The following is a 25,974-nucleotide window of genomic DNA, read 5'->3' on the forward strand; positions in this document are numbered from 1 at the left end:
GTTGGTACCCTCCTCTCGTCCGGCACCCGGAGCACCAGATCCGCCTGCCCCCCCCCCCCTAGTCGTAGCTCTGAGTGAAACCTCGCACAATGATACCCGTTATCGCGATAAATCCTACAACAGCTGTGTGGTCAGATAGTAAAATGTCACCAGTCACTTTTCTACTAAGATTGAGTTGTTCGCATTCTGGAGTCTCGTTCGTCAAAATTTTGGAAGGTGACGAAATTTCGTCCATCTCTTTCGGTTTATGAGGAACCAACGCAGGCAAATTGCAATAAGTCAAAAAGCCACAGCATCACATTTTTGCAAAATATTGTTTACAAATTTGCCGTCGTGAAATTTTGAAAAAGTGACTTGCATTACATTTTGCCAGCTGAGCACAGCTATTCTTAACCTTGTTCCTAACCATCCTGATGTCCTCCCAACGTTTAGCCCAATATTTCCTCAAAGTGGGCAATGTAAGGGGCCCCCCTCCCGTATTGTTGAAGGAGAGGTTAATGGTTGAAATCGGAAAACGCGCCAACCCCCCCCCCCCCCCCCCCACTATCAGACCCCCCTTCCCATTTTCTTTGTTACAAACCGAGTTTTATCGCCATGGACAATTTACTGCCTAGTGAGTTCTGCCAAAAGTACGAGTGTGTGTACCTAAGTCTGAGTGCGTATCCAGTGTTGTGTCTGATTTTTCAGTGCTGCCATCTATATGTCAGAAGTGAAGTGAGTGCAGTGTAATGATTGAATATTTGTACCAGTTGTAGGGCTGTTGCTCTCTGAGGCGAGACTTTTTGAAGGAGATATCAGTTCACATTCGCGCTTCGAAGTTGGGAACCATACAAAACTAACTTCAGCCGACCACCACCATGGCGACGGTGGGATTCGAACCCGGGTTAAGAAACGCTGGTTTATACCATCGCCTAATGCTCTGAGCTGTAGGAAGTTCAACACCGGGTTATTGTCGACGAAAAGCACGATGAACAGTTGTGTACCGACTGGCACTTCGCGAAGCTCAAAACACAAAACGATTTCTGTTCTGCAGTCGACATCTTGACAAACACTAAAGTGGCGTAATAGCGCTACCTGTCGGCAACTGCGTGAAATTAGAGATTTCCCTCTTTCTACCTATACATTATTCATTTGGTATAATTTCATTTGGACCCTTTATGGATATTACTAATATCAATTACAACGGGTGAATAATTTTATCACGTGTGCCTGCGTATCACGGGTTGAGAAACGCTGACTTGGTCGAAGGCAGTGGTTTTTTACAGAGGTTCTTGGCAGGGGCGCATTTATGGTTTGGCCACCTGTGGACTACACTAATTTTACCGCCCTCCTTTCATTATAATCTAATTTTCTTGGCTACTATTTCCTTGAATTTGCGACCCTGTCCTATATACTGCTTGGCCTTCCCTACTCCTGCAAGTCTCTAAGTCACTCATTTTATTACTCTCATGCTCACACACTCCCTAAGTCACTCTTGGTCGTCCATTTGCTTGTACACTGTTTTAGTCGCTCATGTAACTTGCACACACGCCAAGTCACTCTTTTGCTCACTCACGTGCTTGCAAACACTCCAGGTCACACACTAACCTAGTCCCTTACTGTCTCGGCAGAGGCAGATTTATTTAGGGTTATACAGATTTTGCCGCCTTACTGCTTTACTTTCCTTGGTCACTCATACCTCAAATTTGCCGCCCAGGGCAATAGCCTGCTGAGCCTTCTCCCCTACCTGTAGATACGCCACTGGTCCTTGGAGAGACTTCAAAGAGTTTGTGAGCTTGGATAAGATAAAAAAATCAGCTCATTGTTCTTACATTGCTATACACAGAATACTATTTTGTAAAGGTATCCGCGTGACTTTAATTTTTCTTCATTTTATAGGCATGGGGGTCCGTGGACTTCTATCTTTCTGTTCCACGGGCAATTTGTGCCAGTAAGTTGAGAACCCCTGGTCAAACCCCTTCCAAAGAGGAAAATAAAAGAAGTTATTAAGAAATTGTTTAAAAAAGTATAAATTTGAACTGATATATATATAAACGGTGAGTGTTTCAAGTTCCACGCACGATCTCAAATCGCCCTCTCCCCCCCCCCCCACCTTTGAAAATCAATTTAATTCATAGGCGTACGCAGAATTTTCTCAAGGGGGGTTTCAGTTTTTTTTTTCTTAAAAAAATGGGGGGGGGGTTAAGTTTTTTCCTGCAAAATAACACCATAATCTCGGCGTGGGGGGGGGGTTAGAACCCAAATCCCCTCTTTGCGTACACGCCAATGATTTAATTAATCTATCTTTATATATAAAATTCATTTTCTGTGTGTATATATTCTCTATACAAATCTAAAATTTTAGATCCATCGCCGCCAAATTTTGCATAAATACCAAACGGGACCCGACTTGAAAGTTCGCCAGAGCAGGGCAAATTCCCGAAAAAAAAAAAACTGTCGGGTAACAATTGTTTTATACAAAAAATGCCACGTTTTTAAGACAATTAAATTTATTTGTCTTAAAAACGTGGCATTTTTTGTATAAATTAAAACTAGGCAAAGTTACTCATTTTTTGTGATAACAATTGTTTTTTAGCCTCAACAATCACTTTCCAAACGTTTACTTTGGTTACCGTGGTTCCCTAGCAATGACGTGTATATGCCTTTACAATGGTTTGTTCGTCACTTCTTTAACGCTGCCAGTATATGTATAATACTTTATGCCTTTGTAATGGTTTGCCACATTTTCAATACTCCCAGTAATGAGGATTTTTGAATAGACGTCATAATCAGCATCGCTTTGAGGGTCAGGCAAAGGGTGATCCTCATAGAAATCAATGGTGAAATTGCCGATTTTACTATAGAAATGCGGAAATTTAGTGGGGGTTTCCGCTACATCAATAATTTTAAAAATTGTATTGAATTGTCGATTTTTGAAATATTGAGTTCGCTTAGAGATAAGTCCAGAAAATTAAATATGAAGTAATTAGCCGGACCTACTTTTGAGTTGGATATTCAGGCAATAACAATGATTTAAACTTTTTATTTACATCTCAAGCATGAAAATTAATGTCTCCGTATTGTCTTTTAATATTCAACTGCATATATTCATGTAGTTAAGGTTGTTTTAAAAGTAATTATGGGCGGGCCGTGTGTGAAGTACTTCGAAGAAATTCCACAGCTTTAATTCAGCATTTTTTGTTGCTGAAATAGGCAGAAGTTCAAGAGGGGAGGGGAAATCGAAATACCTATAATATAAAATACAGGGTGTTTCAAAAAGATTCGCCCGATTTTAAATGCGTATGTTGCGCAAAAAATTTGCACACAGACACTTAGGATTAATTTTATATTAATCTTAATTTATAATTAAAGTTGCTCAATATGTCTACTTTGGGATACACGGCATATGTCTATACGGTAGTCAAATTCGTCCCAAACTTTTGCGAGCATGTTTGCATCCACTGCTTCCACGGCTGCTGTTATGCGTATCTTCATTTCGGCTAATGTAACTGGAAGGGGGAGGCACATAAACGTAGTCTTTTATAAACCCCCACAAGAAGAAATCGCACACTGTGAGGTCCGGCGATCTTGGAGGCCAGTGATGTTTAACTGAATCTCGTCAGGTCCCGTACGGCCGATCCATCGTTTAAGAATGCGGTTGTTCATAAGTTCTCGAACGTCCAACAATCACTTACCCACTGACGCATACGGTCACTGATTCGATTTTTCCTCTAGGTCATTCACCAACTTGCTCTATTACTCGATCACCAGAGACTCCGACATGAAGAAAATATTGTGGGGAGCTGTGAAAGTTGTGTGGTCGTCCCGTATATACGGTACTCAAGCGCAGGGGAGGGAAGGTGCATTGAATTGTATGTTCATTAATTTTTTTTGGGGGGGTGGCCCGAAACAGCCTCAGCCCCTAGGTTCCGGTGCCTACGTCGGTCACAGTCTCTAGTGATGAGCTGCTGTGAATTTTCCGTAAATCCTGTTTGTGCATGTATTCAATTGTACACTTCCAGCCAAAAAAAAAAAAAGAAATGGCTTCCAAGCTCGTTAGCTGTGTTGCCAATTAAAATTTTTCGCCTTCTTCCATGTCATGGTAGTGTTATAATTGAAAAAGGCCAACGGCTGCGGATATTTTTTTTTTTTTTTTGCTAGTACGCGCACCACTGTGCTGTAATGAATGTTTAGAAGAGGCCAGCGCCCCCTCCCGATGATTAGTGGAACTGTTGGTATGGACGGACCCCGGGCGGATCTGTGCTTTGATGAGTGATCGTGATCACTCTCCGAGGAGGGAGCTTTTGTCTGTTTCTCGCCGTGATAATAGATTGCTATAGTATGGGGTGTGTGTGTGTTCGAACTTCCGATCACAGCTCGTCCACTTGCGCGCGCGATGGCACTGGACCGTGTCCACGTGTAGACAATCTCCGTGCGCCAATTAGCGGATAGCTGTGGTGTTGGGAGGGAAGACGGGGGGGGGGGGTCAGGAAGAGAGGGGCGGTACCGGGAGGGAAAAGAAAAGAAAGCTATTGTATGTATCTTTTATTATTGCTGTTTTCTGTCTGTTGCAAGGTGTGTTTGCGGTGTGTGTGTGTGTTGGTTTTAACATAGGTGCTAATCCGGCTTGTCGGCGGTGTTGGTGGTTGTGAAGTCGTGCCGGTGTCGGTGGTGTGTCCCAGCGGTCAGTTTCTTGCCGGGTGTTGTGGTTTAATTCCCGATTTTGATGGTCATGGAAATGATGGAGAGGAACTGGAAGCACAGGTCGTGCTCGTCTTCGGTCGCGAGCCAGGATTTCTGTGACGTCATGTTGAATTTCATGTTCCCGGATTATGTTATCGTGGAGGCTATACCGGGATCGTTGATATACTGTAAGTTCTTTTTTTTCTTTCATTTTTTTAAAAAATTATCACTGATATTGATTGTGCTAAGCCAGGGGTTCCAGACCTATGGGTCGCAAACCAAACTTCATGCACAGGGGCTTCCGAGAAGGTTCGTACCATAGACTAAGGATTATTGCTATTACTTTAGGTTCGTACGAATCCAGTAAAAGCCACGGATTCTCGAGCTATAGGTCACGAACCAAACTTGATTCGCAGGGGCTTCCGAGAAGGTTCGTACGAATCTACCATCAGCCAGAAATTCTTCAGCTTGGGTCACGACCAAAAATGGATTCGGAGGAGATTTCTAGAAGGTTCGTACGAATCCACCAACAGCCAGGGATTCTTGAGCCCTATGGGTCATGACCCAAACTTGATTTGCAAGGGCTTCCGAAATGGGTTGTACGAATTCACTTACGATCAGAAGCTCAAGTTGGCAACGAGTTGAAAGACGTCGGGTCGAATCTGGGAAAGGGGGTGTTTGGGGCATTGTCCCAGAGTCACCGACCATGCATATAAATGCAAAAAATCCCCGAAATTTTAGAAAAATTCATATTTTTAGCATTTTTTTCTGTTGTTGACATTGCACTAATGTTTGCAAGATTATTTTTTTTCGTTCCTCAAATTTAATCAACTTTAATTTTTCCAACAAAAATATTTTGCCATTAGTATTGCTCGTCTTAGGGCATATTTTTAGGAACTTTCAAATGCATATTCTTCGGCATTTTTAATGGCATTATACTTTTTTAAATACATATTTTTAGGCGTTTTTGAATACATATTTTAGTTTTTATACATATACATTTTTTTATTTGCATGTTTTTAGGTACTTTCAAATACACATTTTTAGGCCCTTTTACATACATATTTATAGGCGTTTTCGAAATTGCATATTTTTGCATTTATAAATTCATGTGTTCTTTATTGTTTACTCATACTTTTGTGTTTTACTTCATATTTTCCTTGTTAGGTTAGGCCATACGTACTTCAGTGCTTTTAATATAATTTTTTTTTTTCATATTTCTCTTTTTATGCATATTTTTTTCCTTTTTGTGTATGTTTATCAGTTTTATAGGGAAACCTCAGCATTTTTAAATGCATATATATTTTTTTCATTCCACGTATATGTTGCAATATACGTATAAACATGGCCTCGCGTGGCGGTGGGGCTAACAGAGCCGGGGATGATTCTCAATATTTTTTTTTTTTTTTGTTTTTTCACGTCATAAAGTGGCCCGTGAAAAGTCTGGTCTGGGGGCCGCCAAAGATCTCGGGCTCTGTTCCAGGGTGGGGGGGGGGGTCATGCGTATAAAGTCTTTTAGGGCATATTGAAGGATTTTTAAGGTATATTTTTTATTTTACGGTATTTTTTATTCCGGTATTTTTGAGTGCGTATTTTCACAATTCTTACGAATTTTTTTTTTTTTGGCACTTTGAAGTGCGGTTTTTTTTTTCCATTTTTGCGTAAATTGTTTTTTGTGCCATACTTTGGCACTATTGGGTGTATTTATTTTCATTTTCCGCACATATTTTTGATTTCATTTCATACTTCGGCGTAAATCTAAAGATTTATCTTTATTTTTCATGCATATTTCAGCGTTTTTTTAAAGTGCATATTTTGGCTCTTTTTTTTTTTTAGCGCATATAATCCGGGCTCTGCTCATCATAATCTTGCCAGGCCGAGAGGGACTCGACGAAGTTTTTATCAACTGGCGTGGCATGGCCCCCACATCCTGAAGCAGGGCCCCTAGGCTGGGATCTTTTACGGGGCCCCCCTTATGATGAATTTATAGCGTGAAAAAACAAAAAAATGATTAAAATCCTCCCGGGACCCAGGACTGGAGCCTTGTCGGCCCACCCCTTGTGGGGACCATGGTACGTGGGAAGGGGAATTTCCGGAAAGAAAGAAAATCCAACTAGTTTTTTTTTTTTTTTTTTGCGGGGAATCGAACCCACGTCCTCTCACTTTCCGGGTGAACGCCCTAGACTACAAAGGCAACGAATCTCTCAATCTGTCCTTGGACTTCGTATGCATTGAAAGGGACCGTACATGGACGGCCTGACCTGACTCGGGCTAAGCTCACAACTGCTGACTGAAATTCCTAGAGAAGGACTCGCCTCAGACTTACTTGAAAGCACAGAGAAAATTTGGAGTTTTTTGAAGTTCATTCAGCAGTTAAAAGGGAATTTTTTGTTTGAAAATTTTGAATTTTTCAAATATCTTCTTATAATTTTCATTTTTTCTCGGGCGGGATGATCAGGCAGGTACTTGTTCTTGGAAATACTTATTTTTCCTCTCTTCTAGAACTCAGTAGGACATCTTCTCCCAGATAAGCCGACGGGAGATTAATTGCATCTTTCTCTTGCTGTGCGATATCCATTGTATATCGCGGTAATAAGGTTTTGTTAGTTAAATCCTCCACACAGATGGGTGATAAACAGGTGCACCTTGTTAACACCTCTAGAGGGCACCTTGATCTAATTGTTTCCTAAAACGAAAAATTATTTGAAATCTGTCTTTTCGAACTCTCATTTGTCCTATTCACACTCCTTTACAGAAAAGAAATCCCCCACACTCAACCAACCCCAGAGATGAACTTGATGACTTCGGGCTGCTTCCTGTTTAGTGTGGACTGTACAAATTGTGCTGCCATAATCCCAATTGTGCGACTATAATCCGCTTATCATTATCCCCTCCCTCCCACATTAATACGCATCTGCAACCCTCTGATTTTATTAAGGCGTGGTCCGTTCCATCTCCCACCAGGCCCCTCTTGGGAATTAAATTTTTTGTGCCACGTGAACCGAATAGAACCATTTCGCGTCGTCAGAAATGTGTAACTTTTATCACGTTACGCGTTTGTCTTTCTATCGGGAGCGTCAGCTGTTTGTTGTCTGTATATTCATGTATCCTTGTCATTTTCTACAATAATAACACGCCAAACATGACAAAAATGCGAAGATCGGCAAAGCGCGCTATGAACGACGCCTCTGACTCCTTCAGAATCAGTCGGCCAATTACAAATACAACGCCACAACAGGCAAATTGCCCAACGAGGTGGCTGACTTAAGAACATCATGGATCCCCGAGCCGACACCACACATGCGGAACCCCCAACGAATCGGTACATGCGGGAATGTGCGTGTACGTGTAGTGAAACCTGACGTGAAGTTTTTTGTTTCCTCTGTAATGCTTGTTATGTGTAGTGCTGCCATCTGCCACCAGTTTTTTCAAACTATGAGTGAAGTGTTATGAGTGAATGATTTATCATTGTAGGACTGTTGCTCTCTGTGGCGAGACTTTTTAACGGGGAGATCAGCTCGCATTTGCGCCTTGAAGTTGGGAACCACAGAAAACCAACTTCAGCCGACCACCACTGTGGGGTTCGAACCCGGATCCTCGCATCGCGAGTCCGTCACATTACGCCCGATGTAAAGCGCTACTACTGACAAACCAGTCACGGCCCAGACTCTGTCCCTCCAGGGATGTAAGCCTTTTACCCATGCGGGAAAGCGCTACTACTGGCACGTGATACGTGGCACACACAAAAACTTGAAAAACAGGGCTTCAGGGGACAGATCACCAATTTTGAGAAACTGATGTAAACCAGAAGTTTCCAATCTCTTTGACACGCAGAGCCCTTTTTAGAATCGATTTATGTGTCAGAGCTCCTTTGGACTTTTTTTCATTTCCTGATTCATCGTATTTTATTTTCCTGAAGCGGCCACGGAACACAGGTCGGGAACCGCTGGTCTGAACTTACCACCTCGAAAAGACTAACAGGTGGCTATGCAGCAACTGCGATACACTTAATGGAGTAGCCGTTCTTGTGCCAAAGCATTTGGTGCTTTGCGCCCGCCGCCCATAAGCGGATACAGACTCCTTGAATGGGGGTGGGGGGAGACGAATCACCGAGGGTGTGCATAGTGAATGGGGATGGCTCGAATGTCCACCTCCGCCCTCTCCCTTATGCCAATAACACAACTTTTCCGTTGCACTGGGGAGCGCCCTCCCCCCGTTCCCGACAATGTGCTGCTGCTCGTATGAAAAACTGCATATGCCCCGTAGGGAAACGAAGGTTGAAGTTCACTGGTCGATATGAACCTCATACAGCAGCGGTTTTCAATCACTATTGGCCACGCCACCGTCGCCACAGTGGTGGTCGGCTGAAGTTGGTTTTCTGTGGTTCCCAACTTCGAAGCGCAATTGCAATCTTATCTCCACATTAAAAAGTCTCGCCACAGAGAGCAACAGGCCTGTAACGATACAATTATTCAATCATTACACTTCACTCCTGAAATATAAATGGCAGCAGTGAAAAATCAGACAATAGATACGCACTCAGACTGCACATACACACTTGCACTTCCGGCACAACTCACTAGGTAGTAAATTGCCCACGGTTATAGACCTGGATTGTGCTCGGTTTGAAAGAAAGAAAAAAGAAACTTGGATACCCAATCCATTTTAGTTACAGACCGATTCAGTTTGGCGCAACTTATAGTAGTCGATTGGCGAGTGGGTGATGTCACTACTTGGGGGTTCGAAACGGATTAGGAGAGGCGGGGGGCTATAAAATTCACGGGGGTTGTTCTCCTTTGCTGAACAAACCCCATATTGGGTTCACAATATGGTGTTTGTTCAGCAAAGGGGGCGAAGCAAATAAGGGTTGTCGAGTCTGGAAGGGAAACTTTTCTGCTCTAAATTGTTAAATACTCGTAACATCAATTAAATTAATTTTCAAAATAGCAACATGGTAGTCGTCGCCGGTGTGCCATGGTGCTCACGGATATCGATTTTTGGGGACTGCTGTCGTTAAGGGGGAATATCAAACGAATGGATGTGTGTTTCATCAACCTTTTCAATTTGACTATTATGAGCGTAGTTCTGAAGAAGGTCGCAAAAAAAAATCGAGGATTATACTCGTAACTCCACAGAAGGCCATTTTCTTCTTTTTTTTCCGACATGACCTCGCACTGAAAACAGTCGCGACCTCCACGAAATTACCGCGTGCTCGGAATCGATCAGAGTCAGGTGTGAGTCGAAATTGGTTAGGTCGAAGTTAATACTACCCGTCTCTCTCTACCCACGAGAACATTAATGCGATTTAACGTCCATTGATTGCAGTGGCGTAATTCGGCTGCCAGTGAATCCCGAAGGGAATTAAGGACATCTGATGTCACGCTCCCAATCCCTCTTCTTGTTTAGGAATTTTCGCGCGGAAGATATACAAATGCTTCTTGATAATAATCAGCTTATGGATCTTTTTTTTCCCCCTCTCCTAATGGCGAGGAAGCCAACCTTTGTTTATAATCTGTTCGTGTGGGTCACGCATATTCAAAATAAAGAAATGTCGTCTGTGGAAACAAAAGACGCAACATGCTGGAATTCAAATTCAAACCCCGAGATAAGCCGCGGCTGGATTGAATCTTCTCATACCATACGCACAATGGCGAATGTAGGATCCACTTTCGAAATTCGTGCTCATCTTGCGGTGTCTTTGACATGCTTGGAGAGTCTTGATGTGCGCGCGCTCGCGCTAATTGCACGGGCTCGTGCACGAGTGAGTTCAAATAACAGTAAAACTTTTCTTGCTATTTTTTTTTCGAAAATCACTGTTCTTTTTCATACCGTTCGCTGTTCAGAGTCGTGTGTTTGGTTCTGGATTTTTCGTTTGGTAATTCGTAGGGCTGGGAATCGAGTAAAATTTTTACCTGGTTAATTAAAAAATTTTGATCGATTGATTAATCGAATAGTTTTTAATTGATGCTATAAAAATACATTCTGTTCGTTTCACGCGCCTATTCGTTAGATGTAAACATTTATGGGGGATAGATTAAGAAATTAAGGCTTCTTAAACCGTACATGCAGGCTCGTACACATTCCTCTGCCGAATTTCTAACGGATCGGTACATGTCGGAACGTGTTAAGGAGTGTGTGTTTATGCATGGCCGTAACGTATTTATGTTGTCAGAGTTATATGCTTGTTTCGCGTTCTTGCTGGTGCTGTGAAATTAATGCAGCCCCGCTTGAAGCAATTTAATATGTTAATACATATTTGTCAAATCCTGGAATTTTTCACTTCGATAATGTTTTTTTTAGAGAATCTGTTATTTGAGATAATTCACTGTGTGGTTCCGAAACTACTCTCGATCCTCGTACAATTGGTTGTTTTCCTTAGGGCATTGATTTCTAAAATGTGGATCAGTGAACTAGGGGGCATGAGATTCTCCAAAATAAAAACGTCCAAATAAGACATCCTTTTTATTTTAAAAATATGTCAAAACTAAAAAAAATGGCTTTACTCAGCTGAGCTAATTACCATGTATCATTCAAAGTAATTTTACCGAATTCTCCTTGTATCAATCCACTGGTGTCAATTAGCGATGAGCGTCGATGCAATAAATAACCATTCGGTTTTGGGCTTTCTTTAAAATTTGTGTTCAGATCGTGCTGTTTTGCCTTAAATCCACGAACTTCGCATTTGATTTGATGGATAGGACGCTTTTCTCGAATGTAAGTCGTTATGGCGTGTTGGTGGTTGGTCTCTTCAAAGCGCTGTTTACTTCGTTCCCTTTGTTCAAGTTTATCATAATCCTCCTCCTCCTCGAAGAAATTGTTATGAATCCCTTCGTTAAGATTCCCTTTTTATTCTTGAGATCATTCACATCGTTTGTGAGTCGTTAATCCTTTTGTCTCGGGAGGAGTTGACTGATGATCCTGTGTAATAATGGTGATTTTTCTTCCGGAAGTTGGCCAACTTCTCTCGCGTGTGTGTGTGTGGTCGTCACTACTACCTCCATCAGTTATATGTGCGTATATCTCTTGGTACCAAAGCTGCATTAAGCGGCCTACCTTTCAAGCGGCTTTGCTTAGTACTGTATATTGATCCATTGTTGAACATTTGCCTAATCCCCCCTGCCCCTTCTGTGCCCTTTTCAAAACTACCGTTCATTATAATTTTTTGTTTTGCTGATAGATAGCATCATCTGCTAATTAACGTGTCTGGGTTCGTTGTTATTGTTTTTTTCGTTCCTCTGAGAGCTAACAATACTGCGTCGTCGTCCCCCTCCAAAGCGTTATCGGATGATGATCGGAACCTCGACCGACAGGTGGCGTTGGTTGTAGAACTTGCGTTAATTAAAAACAAACCACATGCTAATTTGATACCCGTGCATTGTGTAGATACCAAATTTAGCGAAATCTGAAATGACTAACAGGAGCAGAAGGCTACATATACAGTATAGGCCAGTGTTTCTCTAACTTTTTCTCCTAGTGGCATCCCCTGTCCTATCCAGGACCTATACCCTTATCCAAGAGAGAGACCTTTTCGACTTATCGAATTGAAATTAAAACCAGATTTATAATGAATAGAAATTTTATAAATAAGATCGATCTGTAGAACCCTGGGCCAAGCACAGATCCAGGAGGTAGATGATCATTCCTCTTTAAAGCCGAATAATATGGTAAAAATAGGTCTGAGTGAAATACGGGACGCTCTGATGAACCTACGCAATAAATCGAACCATCCGACATATCACGCTGGGCTAGAGTTCACTGTGGGCTTTATTCCTATCAGAGTTTTATGCATGGCCGTCTCAACATCGTAGGTCTCCGGGCAGTTTTTGGGGGGGGGGGGGGTCCAATGCTTAGCTGGTAATAACAGCTTACATCAGTGTTTCTCTAAGTGCGTCGTAGCTCCCGGGGCGTCGCGACGAGCTGGAGATTTTTGTGTGCCTATTCGTGCTTTGAAGTGGTTCTTTTACACCTGAAAATATCTACCAAACTATTCTAGGAAGCCGCGAGTGACAAAAGTTTGAGAACCATTGGCTTACATATTTACATTTGAAAATCACAGTACCAGATCCAGTGCTCCCACTCGTCCTACTCTTACTTTTTGATAAAATGTCCTACTTTTGTATAACTTTCTCAGTTTTGTCCTACTTTCTAGGTTTTGTAATACTGTACTACTTTTTTACCAAACCTTCAAAATTCGTGTAGTTTATTTTAATTGAAGGAGGGAATCTTTGATATAATGCCAAATAATACAAATGTAATAGATTGCAATTAATGATTCTGCTAAAGCAGAAATTGTATCGTTTTTGAGGGGTTTTTTTGGGGGGGGGGAGGGGTGTATGTGTGGACCGTTTGATTCATTAATTTTTCTTTTGCTTAGTTTAAGGGTTCAACGAGTAGAGTAGTGATTTAAAAACTTCTGCCTGGTTGAAAAATAATTATTTTGTATTTAAACTACTTCATGTGGTCTTGGACAGTAACTAGCAATCATCATCCAAAATTATAGTGCACATTTTGCGTATAGGTCAAACAACAATATGCATAATAAAGCAAGTTGGGTACATAGGCCTATTCTAGGTTTTGTGACTCTGGTGGTACCCAATATTGTTCAATGGTCTTTTGTATTTTAAGGGCATGTAGAGGCATAAACAATGTTTACAATACTCAGCAAAGAGCTAGAAATGAAAGTGCTCCATTTTTCAAAAACGACTATGCTGGTATTGAACAGTAAAATGTAAACAAATCCCTTTAAAAAAAGGGATGGCAACCATCCAGTTCACCTTCACTTATTTACATCGGAACTTGTAATATACACATTTGGCACTGTGCTTTTGAAAGTGGTCTGGAAGGAACTCTTAAATGTCTTCATAATTTAGTTACTGTGTGCATTGCCAAAGAGAGTTGACAGACGACTGTGGGAGACTCCAAAAGAAGAGTGTAATATACTGTATATTGGGAGGAGAGACAGAAAAGAATTATCTGTGGTTGCTATAGTACGCAATGTTTTGGCCAAAATTATTTATAAGCAAGTCATTTCTGTCACTTTGCTTTGGCTCCAGTCAATCTTGATACTGAAATAAAGCTGTGAAAAAACATTTTAAAATTTGAAAAACATTTTTAGGAATTTTTTTATTATGCTATGATTATATGTTGTCTAAGTGGGGTACCCTCCCCAGTCCTACTTTTTCTATTTTTTTGAGTGCGAGCCCTGCAGATCTCAGCGTGTAGCCCCCCTCCCCCCCCCCCCATAGATATGACGCCCCTGGTTCCATAGACAATCTCTTCTAGATTCCGAAAGTAATGTAATTTTTTTACCCGCCATATTGTCTATTTTTTTCTTCCCGACCGCCAGAGGCGCATTTACGGTTTCTCCGCCTGTGGGCTACACGAATTTGCCGCCCTTTTACCATTCTAGTCTAATTTCCTGCACTATTCTTTCCTCGAATTCACCACCCTGTGCTATAACCCGCTTGCTCTCCCCCCACTCCCACTCCTGCAAGTACACCTCACTCGTTTAGTCATTCACATGCTTGCACACTGTTTTGATCGCTCACATGCTTGTACATGCTCTAGGCAGTGACATCTTATCGCATGGGCCCACCCGAACACAGCCTGGTTCTCGAGTTCATTTCTGTCGCATTATCGTTCCGCTCCCTCCCCTTTTCACTTGAGGCTCCAGGGGCATGCTTCAAGATGGCACTGCTCAAGTGTGTGTGGGGGGCTCGTGAAAATTAGATCTGGTTAAAATTTTCGAAAGTGAGCATGTCTCTTCAGATAGGGGCCTCAAAGAATCACTTTACTCGGGGGCCCAGGATGCTCCTAAGATGGCCCTGTTTCTAGGCCACTCGTTTGGTCATTCACGTGCTTGCATACTCTATAGGTCACTTACCGACCCCTTGAGTCGTATCCCTTGCTGTCTGTGCAGAGGCGGATTTATTAACCTCTTCGCGTACAAGCTACTGGCGATAAATCTGAATGATCTGTATTAGACGTATAGCCGACGAATGCGGTATCCTTGTTCCACGTTTAAAAAGGGGAGAAAGGGTAAGAAGGAAAAAAAATAAGGTTTGGGAAGGAACAGAGTACACACACACAGAGAGAGAGATAATTGCATAAGAAAGTATTAGTACAGTGCCTTGCTTTTTCGCCCTCAGCTACTAAGGCCCCTTTCACACGGAGCGGATGCGGATGCGGGTCCGCATACCCTTTCAAACGAGCGCTGAAGATGCGGACGAATCGCCCGCATCTTTAGTTCGAAATTCGTGCATGAAAACTATTTTTTCGCAATTTTTGTAACTGTTTTTCTCCTTCACCCCTGATTCAGTGGCCACAGGCAGCCTAGAGGTATTCTTTGGTGGTTTAGTCTAGAGCCACATAGAATATGGGAATAAAGATGTCTTAATTCCGATCCTCACAAGTAGTCGATGGGAGAAAATGTCTTCAAATATTTTCAAAAGATTTTGAAAAAAAAAAATCCGTCTTTCCGGAAAAATATGAAAGAAAAATTCCAAAAACATCCAAAACTAATATGTTCCTAAAAAAAAAAATTCAGGAGATATCAAAGAATTTGCAAGTAGAAAAAAAGGGGAGGGGTGGGAACGTTCAAAATGTCTGTGCTTAGAAATATTCACATCATAATTCTGTCTTAAGCCGGGATTACAATATAAAAGTTTTATAAAAGTTAGTTTATAAAACTTGAAAAATGCAACCGATAGGCCGATCAGTTAAGTTCGCTCGAATGTAACAGATGTGTTTATTGGTTACATTTTTCAAGTTTTATAGTGTAATACCAGCCTTAGGCCGGGAGTTTTGTAAAAGCTCTTTGATAAAACGTGAAAAATTCAACCAATATTATCTTATTGGTTGAATTTTTTGAATGCAAAATGTGTGTGTTTGTGTGCACCGGTTGCATTTTCTTGAATGCAACCGATGCGCCTATTGGTTGAATTTTTCACCTTTTATAAAAGTTCTTTTATAAAACTTTATAGTATAATCCCGGCCGGATTACACTATAAAAATTTTATAACAATTATTTAAAAAAAAGCAATTAATAAATTTATCGGTTGCATTTGCTCTAATGCAACCGATAAATTTATTAGTTGCTTTTTTCAAGTTTTATAAAATAACTTTCATAAACCTTTTATAGTGAAATCCCATCCTTAGATTAGTCATTTCTGAAATATAAAATTTCATTTTTTAAGTTTATAGACTGAATATTGGGTAAAATATACTTGTAGGTATCGGGGAACCACCAAAAATATTCAAGCGCTAGGGTCTTCAAACGTCTTAATCCGGCCCTGAGTGGATAACGTTGTTTATGAAAAGTATTTTTTAAAAAAAATTTAAAAAAATTAAAAGATTAAAAATTTAAAAAAATAATAAATATTTAAAATAATATTTCAAATATTTATAATTTTTTAAATAATTTTAAAAATTTAAAAAGAAAAAAATTAAAATTTTTAAATTAAATTTAGAAGTTATTAAAGTATTTAGTCAATTAAATATTCGTAATGAACAGAACGGCTTATAATTTTGGTCCCGTCAGTGGCCGTTGTTGACAGGTTTTATTGTATAAAATTGTGAAATATGGACAAAAGGCAGTTAAAGTTGCTATATCTCCATGAGGAGGAGGAGAAAAAGGCTGAGGAGAGCCGCCACCGTCGTTATCAGTTGAGATATCACGATGGTAGTGAGAGAACGGGAGGAGGGGGAAGAACCACAGAGTTAGAATAATATATCTTTAGTCTATGGGAAGAACACACACGCACACAACTTCGTTTCATATGGTTGTAGTAACCCTTCCCCGTCAAGAAAAAAGGTTGAAGAAATACAGTAGATGAATTAAATTTATTCCACACTGGCGTTTGGAACGCAATATTACGTCCCCGATCGTAAAGAGGTTAAGGGTAAAACAAATTTCACCGCCCTTCTCCCATTCTACTAATTTTCTTGGCCACTCATTCCTCAAATTTGTCGTCCCCCTGAACTTCCCGGCCTGGGCTATAGCCGACTAAGGTCCCTCGGTAAATACGCCGCTGCCGTCCACATTGCTGACGAACAGAGCAGGTCACATTTACGTGCAGTGTGAATTCATCTCTTCTCCATCCTCACTTTCTACTTCATCGGAGATAGTAGTGATACAGAAAAAGTCTGTTGGGGACTGTGTCCCCCACAGTAGATAAGTTGGGGACTTATCTACTGTGTTGATGAGACGCGCCGTAGCTCTGAAATGTTCGTACGAAAAATACTATTAAAATATGACCTCATCCGTCCGAACTTCCGGAGAAGGGGGGGGGGCGGGGTGGATGGAGATTACCTCGAAATTGTTCATGAACTTGATTATTCGAGACCATTCCGCTCACTGCCCTATACACACTTATACGTGTTCGGGTCTAATATACGCAGTACGTAGGTTCTGACCGCGTTCCTGTTTCCTTTCATGGGATTACGTTTTCTCCGTTTGTTTGACCCTTTTATACAGAAACTATGTCATGCTTTTTGTGTGTTACGGATGATAATATTAATAGAAAATGATTGCACAACATGGGATTTTTTTTTTAAACATCCGTTTTACTTATTTGGTCGTTGATCTTCCGGTTGTAGATCCACATACACAAGGAAGCAAACGAGCACTTTCGCGGATATCCAGCTTTAATATCCGGTTTCTGACTAATGTGTAGGGAGATTATTTTCGTCTGATATACAGTAGAACTTGGTAATTCGAATTTTGGATAATCCGAACTCCCCTTTAGTTTTCCCATCTAATTTAATGTTAAAATTTCTTGTTCAATTCGAATTTTTTTTCCCCCCGAATGTTTTGGATAATTCGGAGTTGGAGGAAGAAAGTCATCATTTCTTGTGTGAACAAATTTAGTTTGGAAAAATTCTACAAGAAGCCAGACTTTGCTTTTCTCGACCAAGTTGTTAACTTTTATTTGTAAAATTTTTTTGTTTTTGAAAATTCGGTTTCTCTCTTTCTTTGATAAATTAATGCCCATTCTCTAACATTGTTCAGCTGGGGAAGCGGTTGATTCTTAAATCCGAAAATGTATGAGTTAATATTTTTAGTTTATCATAATTCAATGAGTAATATTTTGCTGTTACTGTAACTACTGGATTACTCAATAGATGGGGGCCTTAAGGCTGGATTATGATGTCTTTAAAAGTAAAAACTGAAAAAAAAACCCTGTTTAATTTTCTGATAAATATTATAATTCCTAAAATTTTTAATTAGTTTAAACATCTATAAGCATATCGTTGTCCTTAGACATCGTTCGTTGTCAGTGTAGACCAGTGATTTCCCAACGTGGACGTTAACCAGGGCCGCAACTAGATGCTTGGTCACCCGGGGCAAGTGCGCATTTTGGTGCCTCCTTGACTAATATTCTGAAATTATGTCTGTCGCAGATTCTAAAATTATTCCTTTCATTTATTCTGAAACTATTTCTGTGTCGCTTCATTTTCTGAAATTATTTTTTTCAATTATTCTGAAATTGTTCCTGTCACCAAATTTTGAAAATATTTCTGTCACCAATTCTCAAATTATTTTTGTCACTGATTCTGAAATTACTTTTGTCACTCAGTAATTCTGAAATTATTACAGCCGAGTTCGCATATAACATGACCCCTTGCAGATTCGAGAAGGGTATGTTATAACCCAGTGGTTCTCAACCTTTGGAAGCTCACGGCCCGGCTGAGTATTTTTTTCTAGTGGAAGGCCCGGTCAAAAGCACAACTAACGGGAAATGAATGGGGAAAAATCAAACACACGGCCCGGTTTGACTGATGCCAGGGCCCGGTACCGGGCCGCGGCCGGTGGTTGTTATAACCGACCCGTATGTTATGAGCGAGATGTTGAAATTATCTTATATAGCAGTTGTAATACATGCACAAAGTGCATTATTGAGATTTTCGCGGACAAAATAAGGTTATGCAGTACGTAATTATACTTAATATAGAATGAATGCATTTTTTGGTTGATGTTTACGTCCTGAAAAATTTTAAAAATTTATCAAAGTATATGATATACCGAACGAGCATAAAATTTTATGCTTAATGTAATTGATTTCTTTGGCACTATTTGGGTTTATGCTAATAGTTTTCATTCAAAGTTATATATATATATAATTAATTTAGAAGGGGACATTCAAGTATTACATGCAGATTTTTAACCATTTTTGACCCCCTCCCCTTGTCCGCAAAAGTCAGCAAAACACTGACCCCCCCCCCTCCTTGTCAGCAAAATTTCGTCAGCCGCTTAGAATATTTCATATCTTCAAAAAAGGGTGCTTGATGACGTAAGCAACCTTCAACCCCCGTCAGCAAATCCGAACCCCCACCCCGATGCTGACGTAATACTTGAATGACCCCTAAAGAAGCAACTAATGTTCAAAAATTTTGTCTTCAATCAACATGCTTTTGCATATTCTTTCAGCGGATAAAGATTTGATGCTTTTAAAACAGTGCAAATTTTTGCTCTAGCACGATCACAACCGTTGTTCTTTTATCACTGCCATCTACCAGGTGTGATCCAAAAATATCAAGAAAAAGAGAGAGAGAGCAAACACACATAATTCGATAAATCATACGATAACATTATAATAACATAATTTGATAACATTCGATAATTTAAAAAGCATCGACTATGCAGTTTTTCCACAGAGATTAAGGAATGAGGTTTTTTTTTTCACTAAAAAGTAATTTCCCACAGAATACAGTACATACCAACAGGTAACGCTTTCTAGCCACCACAGCTACGGATCCACAGAGTAATATGTTGGGAAGGGCAAATTTGTCGGAGCAAAGGGCGTACGGCATAAAATTATACGAATATACCTCCCGTATTTTACGGACGAAACCATTATTTTCAATTGTATTTCTGGCTCTTAAAATCTATCTATTGTAGATCCAGAGAGGGATTGGGACGCCCTTTCACCCCCTGATTCATTCATTACAGAACCGTCTATCAGTAGCAAATGCAATTATTTCGACCGAGTTTTTCGTTATTAAAGAAATTCCCTCGACTTTCTGTGAAAGAAAACATACCCGAATATACACAATGATTATTGTACAGACAAGTCATCACTTTTTTGGCTTCATTTTTTTTCAGGTTTTTGCTTTGCAGTATGTTATTATATCCGAATCATTTTCTAGAGAGTGTTTTTTATGTCATACCTGCAGTGCATGTTTTTAAGAGGGGGGGGGGCGTATGTAGTAAAAGAGGTAAAAAAAAATGCGTGGAAGTGAATGGGCCAAAAATCGGGTATTACAAAACCGTATGTTATACGGTTCTATACGGGTGTTATACGGTTATACGGTATGTTCACTACACGTACACGCACATTCCCGCATGTACCGATTCGTTGGGGGGTTCCGCGGGGGGGGATGCATGTGTGGTATAGCAGTAGTAGGTAGGGGGCTCGGGGATCCATGATGTTCTTAAGTCAGCCACCTCGTTGGGCAATTTGCCTGTTGTGGCGTTGTATTTGTATTTGTGTACTCGACTGTATTTTCGTTAGAAATTCGGTAATATGGGCAGGGCCGTTTTAAGTGCATTATGGGCCCCGGGTCAAGTGATTTCTCTGAGGCTCTACAGGGCAAAATCTCAAAAAATTAGACGACTACTCATTTTTCTGAGGCCCCCGGGCCCATGCGTTAAGACGGCACTGAATATGGGTACTTGGGTGATGTAAAAGGGCTTTTTCCTTTCGATATTTTAATTTTTTTACCGAAATATTACATTTTTTTTTCTTCTAATTGTTTGTCGGCTTGGGGGGAGGGGGGTTCCCTGAGCACCCTCCTTGCTTTGGTTAATATGAAGAATTGTATTGACGAAACTATATTTGGGAAGGAACGCCATTTTCTAAATGTTTTGTTGTTTATTTACAGCAGCGAAACGTGATGAAAGCCAAGTTAGTATTTCGAAGGATATTTTTTCTCATTCTCTCTCACTTTTATGAAATTGATGGTCAAGCGGAACAAGTTGACCTCCCTCTATAGTAAATGCCCTAAATAAAATATCACATTTATAGAGGAGATGGGGGGGGGGGGAAAGGGAAGAAAATACCAGTTGTTAGCCTTGGCGACGGGATAAGCTCTGCTCGTTGTTATCCGTCGCCAAACACTGCGCCAAAAAAGAAGAAAAAAAAAAACTCCGTCATCACTTCCGTGAAGTCCCGCCTGCGTGTTGGTTCTTTGTGTGTTTGAAAAAAGATGAGTTTGTGTGTTGTGTTCTCTCTGTGAGAATTCTTTGCGATTGTTATTATGCTGTGTTGTGTTAAACGATATTCAAACAAATTGTTAAAATTTTCCGTGTAAACCTACTACTACGCCATCTTCCGTAAATAACACGAATCGTGTGTGTTACAGGAGTTGAAATTACGCGCAATTATAAACGTTAAATTTTTTTTTTTTTCTTGTGAATACGTGTCATGAGGTCACTTGCACGTCAGTGACGACATCATCTTGCAATTTGGGGATTTCAAAATTGGCCATGGGCGTTCAAATTGACTCAGGTATTTAGAAAATTCAATTTGTTTTTTTCCCCCTTCAAATTCGTGATTGAAATTGAATATGTTTTACCCTTGTGTGTATGCAGTGCCTCCTTGCCCCACCACCGCCACCACTTAGCTATGCAGTTAAAGGGCAATTTAATAATAATAAGCTGGCCGTTGCGAATATTACCAGCATTATTTTTGAAATTTTCTTAAGTCCTCACATGGGGTGGGTGGGAAGGCTTTGAGGATAAATATTTTATACCCGTATAAGATATAGGTGGTTTTTCCATATGAATATAACATCATGTTTATATGTCTACAAGACGAAAGATTTTTGACCTTTGATCATTATAATTGAATTAATTCTTTTCAAATTGAATAGTAACGCTTTTTTTTTCTTTTTCCCCTTAGACCTGACTCCGGAAGAGCAGCAGCTTCTGGCTGATATTCGCAGGAGAAAAGAAGAGCTTCTGCGGGAAATTCAAGTAAGTGCAAGTTGAACATCCTTCGGTACTTTAGGCGAGTATCTTATGAACCTAGGCTAATGTAACCTGCTTATTTAATTGAATTTATTCAAAACTAAATAAAATGAACAAAAATTTTGTAAGTAAGGTTGGTCTCAGAAACCCTTGCACGTATCCAGAAAGGTGAAGGAGGGGTTTGATCATCCATCTCAAAAGCAGAGAATTATATTGGTGAAATGGGTCTTTGGAAATATCAAACGATCCAATGAATCTGCATGATAAATCGCCCTTCCTGGCACATCACCCTGGATCCACACCTATCTATGGACTAGAATTATTTATTTAGTATACAAACCTGTGAAAGACCAAAGGGCTTTGACTTCACTAAGGTGCACAGTACAGGGTTTAAGCTGCGGTCGTATTTTTCGCAAAATGCAAAAGAAGTGGTAGCCACTTTTGCAAAAATGTATACAGGAGATACAAAACGAGTAGACATCCTATCATCAGTCATTGCATTAGCATTTTGCTAAAGCTTTTCTCCCCATTTTCGCTTTTTTGCGAAAGGAATTTTTTATCTAGCTTAAACCCTAGTACGGTACAAACAATGAAATTTTAGGGGAAAAGCAAGGGATATCAGTGAAAACAGTAAATTAATCAGACACACAAACATATGTAGAGGGGAAAATAAATAAAAGATAACACTGATAAGTAAACATAAAAATCCATGAATATACATAACAAATAATAACATGCATAAAAAAACCACATTGCATGTCATTTCAAATTAAAATACAGTAAAACCTCTTTTGCAGACACCGATAAGAAAAAAAATTTCATTCGTAAAAGAGGGGTGATCGTTAGTCAGGGATTTGAAGTTTATACTTTTATTTGGGGGTGTTATTATTTGGTCCTGAAAGAGAGGTTTTACTGTAATCAATAGAATGGGTGAGAAAACCAGCAATATTAGTGAAAAACAATAGAAAAGTACACTCAAGACATGTAAACAAAGGCGATAAATACTTAAAATGGCTCCTATTAATATGATAAAAATAAATAAAATTAATAATCTGGACACAACATACCATAAAATATTCATATGTACACCAATAAGACTCAATACACACACAACAAATTAAAAGGCATAGCATGTTGAAGGAGATGAGAGATCAAAAGTGCTGAGAGAATGACAAAAGCTGATATGTGGGTGAACACACGGGATCCGGTGGTAATCTGTTGCAAACTCTTCCCGCTCTGCATCGGAAGCTATCAAATTTAGTATCATCCCTGGTGGTTAGAATTTAAATTTGTAATGGATGTCTTCTCAGTGATGGTCTAGCAGTGATTTCAAAGCATGGAGATGACTGAGTTGTAAGTTTGAAGCACAGCTTTATGTCAATCTCAAGGGGACGTCTTTCCAACGAGTGGATCCCCCAGACTTCTGCCTTTTTTGGTATGGGCGGTGATACGGACGGACCATAGAGCTGCTTGGGTGAATGACTTCTGTATTTTTTTTTTTTTTGATGAATTTTGTCTTTCATTTTGCACGGAATATAAAAAAAATTATATTGGAAATATAGTTATGGGTTTATTGTATTAGTTCTTATATGTTATGTTTCTAGTATAAAGCTCTGGGGAGCTTTCTCTCCTTGTGGGGGCTCTGTGCATGGCTGTGTCAATATAACAGGTTACCTGGCACAGGGAGGAGGTTTCGACCTTCAACTCTTATTTAGAGACAAACAAAAAATAGTTTTTTTCACTAAAGGTCCCAATAAAGTAGCCACTCCTTAACCACTGGACTAGCTTCTGACTGTGTAGGTCTGGCACGGATGTTTACTAACACTAACAAATTTCCTGGACAGATCAATACATGAAGATTGCGTTATTATAGAAAAAAAGACATTCAGAGCATATGCATGGGAAGATTTCAGTGGCCAAATTAGTGTACATCAATACCGTAAAAAATTGTGCAGTCTGCATGTTTAGATTTCAGTAAATATGTAGAGCAAAATTAATTTTTCGGTTAGTATACAAAAATTACAATTTTGGCCGAATTAGATGAAAATGTTGGACGTACAACACTGCTATTGAAAAATTTTTTCATGCATTCTGACTTTACTCTGAAATTTATACATTTTTTTCTATTGTCAGAAATAAGTTGTGAGAGCAACCCCAAAGTAAGTGGCTTGCTGTTTCGATGCGTTCCTGGTTAATTTGACTCCAGCTAGGGACTAGATCACTGAGTGTTAGAAAGTGATCTGGAGTGCGAGCAAAATTTTCTGCATTTCAGAGTGCTATTGACCCAAGATTATAAGTTTTTATTTTACCCACCTTTAAGAAAAACTCTTCCAGAACCACCTTTTGTGTTTTGTCTTGGGTTTTTTTATTTCTCAAAAGCTCCGAGCTGTTTCCCACTTTTCCGTAGTCTTTGACACTGCCCTGTACACAAGCTAGTAGCTCTCTTGCGAAGGCACTTGCTGATAAAGTTTCATTTCTAGGCACTCTAAATTTTGCCAAGTCTCCTATACAGTGGTATTTCTAGGAGGTCAAGCTGTACGTAAGGCACCCAAAGAAAAGGCAATACTTCTTGGAACTTGAATCCTAGCCATTACTTCATAGGTTCAGTGGTCTCTCCACAATAGGTTCCCATGCCTAATTTCTTCAGAAGGCACCTTAATCAAAGCTCTTGGTGGCCCTTTAGAACAGAATGAGCATTTCGTGAACGTCATATCCTCGGAACTGAGGTACCTATGAAAGGTATTTCTAGGAGCTTTGCCAAGAATGACCAATAGTGAGGATGGGGGGGGGGGAAAGAAGTTGAAGCAAGAAACGGGCAAGATTGTCCTTTAATAAAGGTGGGAACAGAGGCTGATCTGAACATGCTTCCAGACGAAGAGCTTGAGAGCAATTTTCAAAACTGGTAGTGAAATTGTCTTTTTTTTTCTTAAAGTCCAAACCCAATCACTGTGAAACTGAAAGAGGCGCGTGCATATATAAATGAAGATTTTTTCTCACTCATCATTTTAGTCAATGAAGGTAGAAAATGAAAAATTCAAATTTTTTTTCATCGTTTTTAAAGATCAAAAGTCATTTAGGAGAATAGGCGCCAAAGTAGACAAAATTTTGGTTCGTTCCCACCCTGGTTATGCCGCTGGCTATAAAAGGTGGAAGCACACAAAAATGCTTATTCAACAACAGATCAGAGTATGTTATAGAAATGATGTGGATGTATTATCAATCCCAATGAAGAATATGCCAAAACCTGCAACATATGTCACAGAACAATCAGCTGCTGCAGAACAATCTGGAAGAATTTTAAGAAAAATGTTGAGAACACTATATTATGGGAATTTTTACCGCAGAACATTTCCAGTCAGCTGAGGGCTCGTAGCAGAACAGTGTATAACATTCTTCTTTGGGGCTTTCAATTCACAAACATTTATAATCCAACCACTGTACATAACATTTTGAGAAACCCCAAAGCTAAAAGGTGCAAGGGTTAAGGTCGTGTTGAAGAACCGAAATGATGTGGTAACACACAGAATAGATTATACGGCTGTCCAAGTACAGCATCATCTACTGTATATTTTAAAGTATTTTTTTCTTTTGAAAAGTAAAATTCCATTGCTTCAAGAGTATCCGTGTAAATTTTCAAGTCATTCTGACCAGTGGTTCAGAAATGAGATGGTGGAAAGTGGATGAAAGTGGTTCGTATGAGATTGTATAGTGTTTTGGAATCAGAACTTGAATTATAATCGCCCTGTATATAGCTGATTATTTTTTATAAATTAGTTACTACTGCACTGTAGAACCTTGATTAACTGGGAGTAATGGTGAAAGTATGAAAAAACCTAATATTAAGCCTAGTATACTGTATACGGCATGAGATGTGCTGCTTCTTATGGAAATAAAATGTCAGTCCCCAAAGCACAATGTTTTGCATTGTTCTGCAACGAGCCCTCTGCTGACTGGAAATGTTCTGCAGTTTCTTAAAATTCTTCCCGATTGTTCTGCAACAGCACTGATTGTTCTGCGAAGTACGTCACAGATTTCGGCATATTCTACTTTTGGGATGTCAGTGAGTTAATGAACCACCCTACATTGTCTTTGTCCTTCAGGGGGCAACTGGTGTCTTTATCAGATTATAAGACCACCTGCTTCTAGCAAGTAATAATGCTGAAATCACCATTGTTGCTTCTTTGTGAAGGGGGGAAAAAACGTATTTTAGATCAGGGCTGGGCTTATTTTAGACCCAGGCGCCATGTCACCATGGTGACTAAAAATATTCATATTTGTGTCAAACATTTTCTTTGTGTGGTTACTAAATTGCTATCGAAGGGCAGCAAAAAACGTTTGGAATT

The 25,974-nt window shown here is 39.9% G+C and overlaps 1 protein-coding gene across 10 annotated transcripts in view; it reads left to right on the forward strand.

Annotated features, from left to right (window-relative positions):
• step (cytohesin steppke) overlaps nucleotides 1–25,974 on the forward strand; it is a 63,824-nt gene that overhangs the window by 13,109 nt on the left and 24,741 nt on the right. For 4 of the 10 annotated variants that reach the window (XM_089248760.1, XM_089248764.1, XM_089248761.1 and 1 more), the window contains exon 2: nucleotides 21,564–21,637. In XM_089248760.1, coding sequence (XP_089104886.1) covers nucleotides 21,564–21,637 — 74 coding nt within the window. Of the gene's footprint in view, nucleotides 1–4,549; nucleotides 4,851–20,823; nucleotides 21,171–21,563; nucleotides 21,638–25,974 lie in introns of those variants that run through there. The other 6 variants (XM_089248756.1, XM_089248759.1, XM_089248763.1 and 3 more) reach the window with 4 other exon arrangements.

The sequence above is a fragment of the Pholcus phalangioides genome, unplaced genomic scaffold (assembly GCF_987345545.1).
Source record: "Pholcus phalangioides strain wild (caught in Gottingen) unplaced genomic scaffold, Ppha-v1.0 ptg000020l_1, whole genome shotgun sequence".
NCBI lineage: Eukaryota > Metazoa > Arthropoda > Arachnida > Araneae > Pholcidae > Pholcus > Pholcus phalangioides.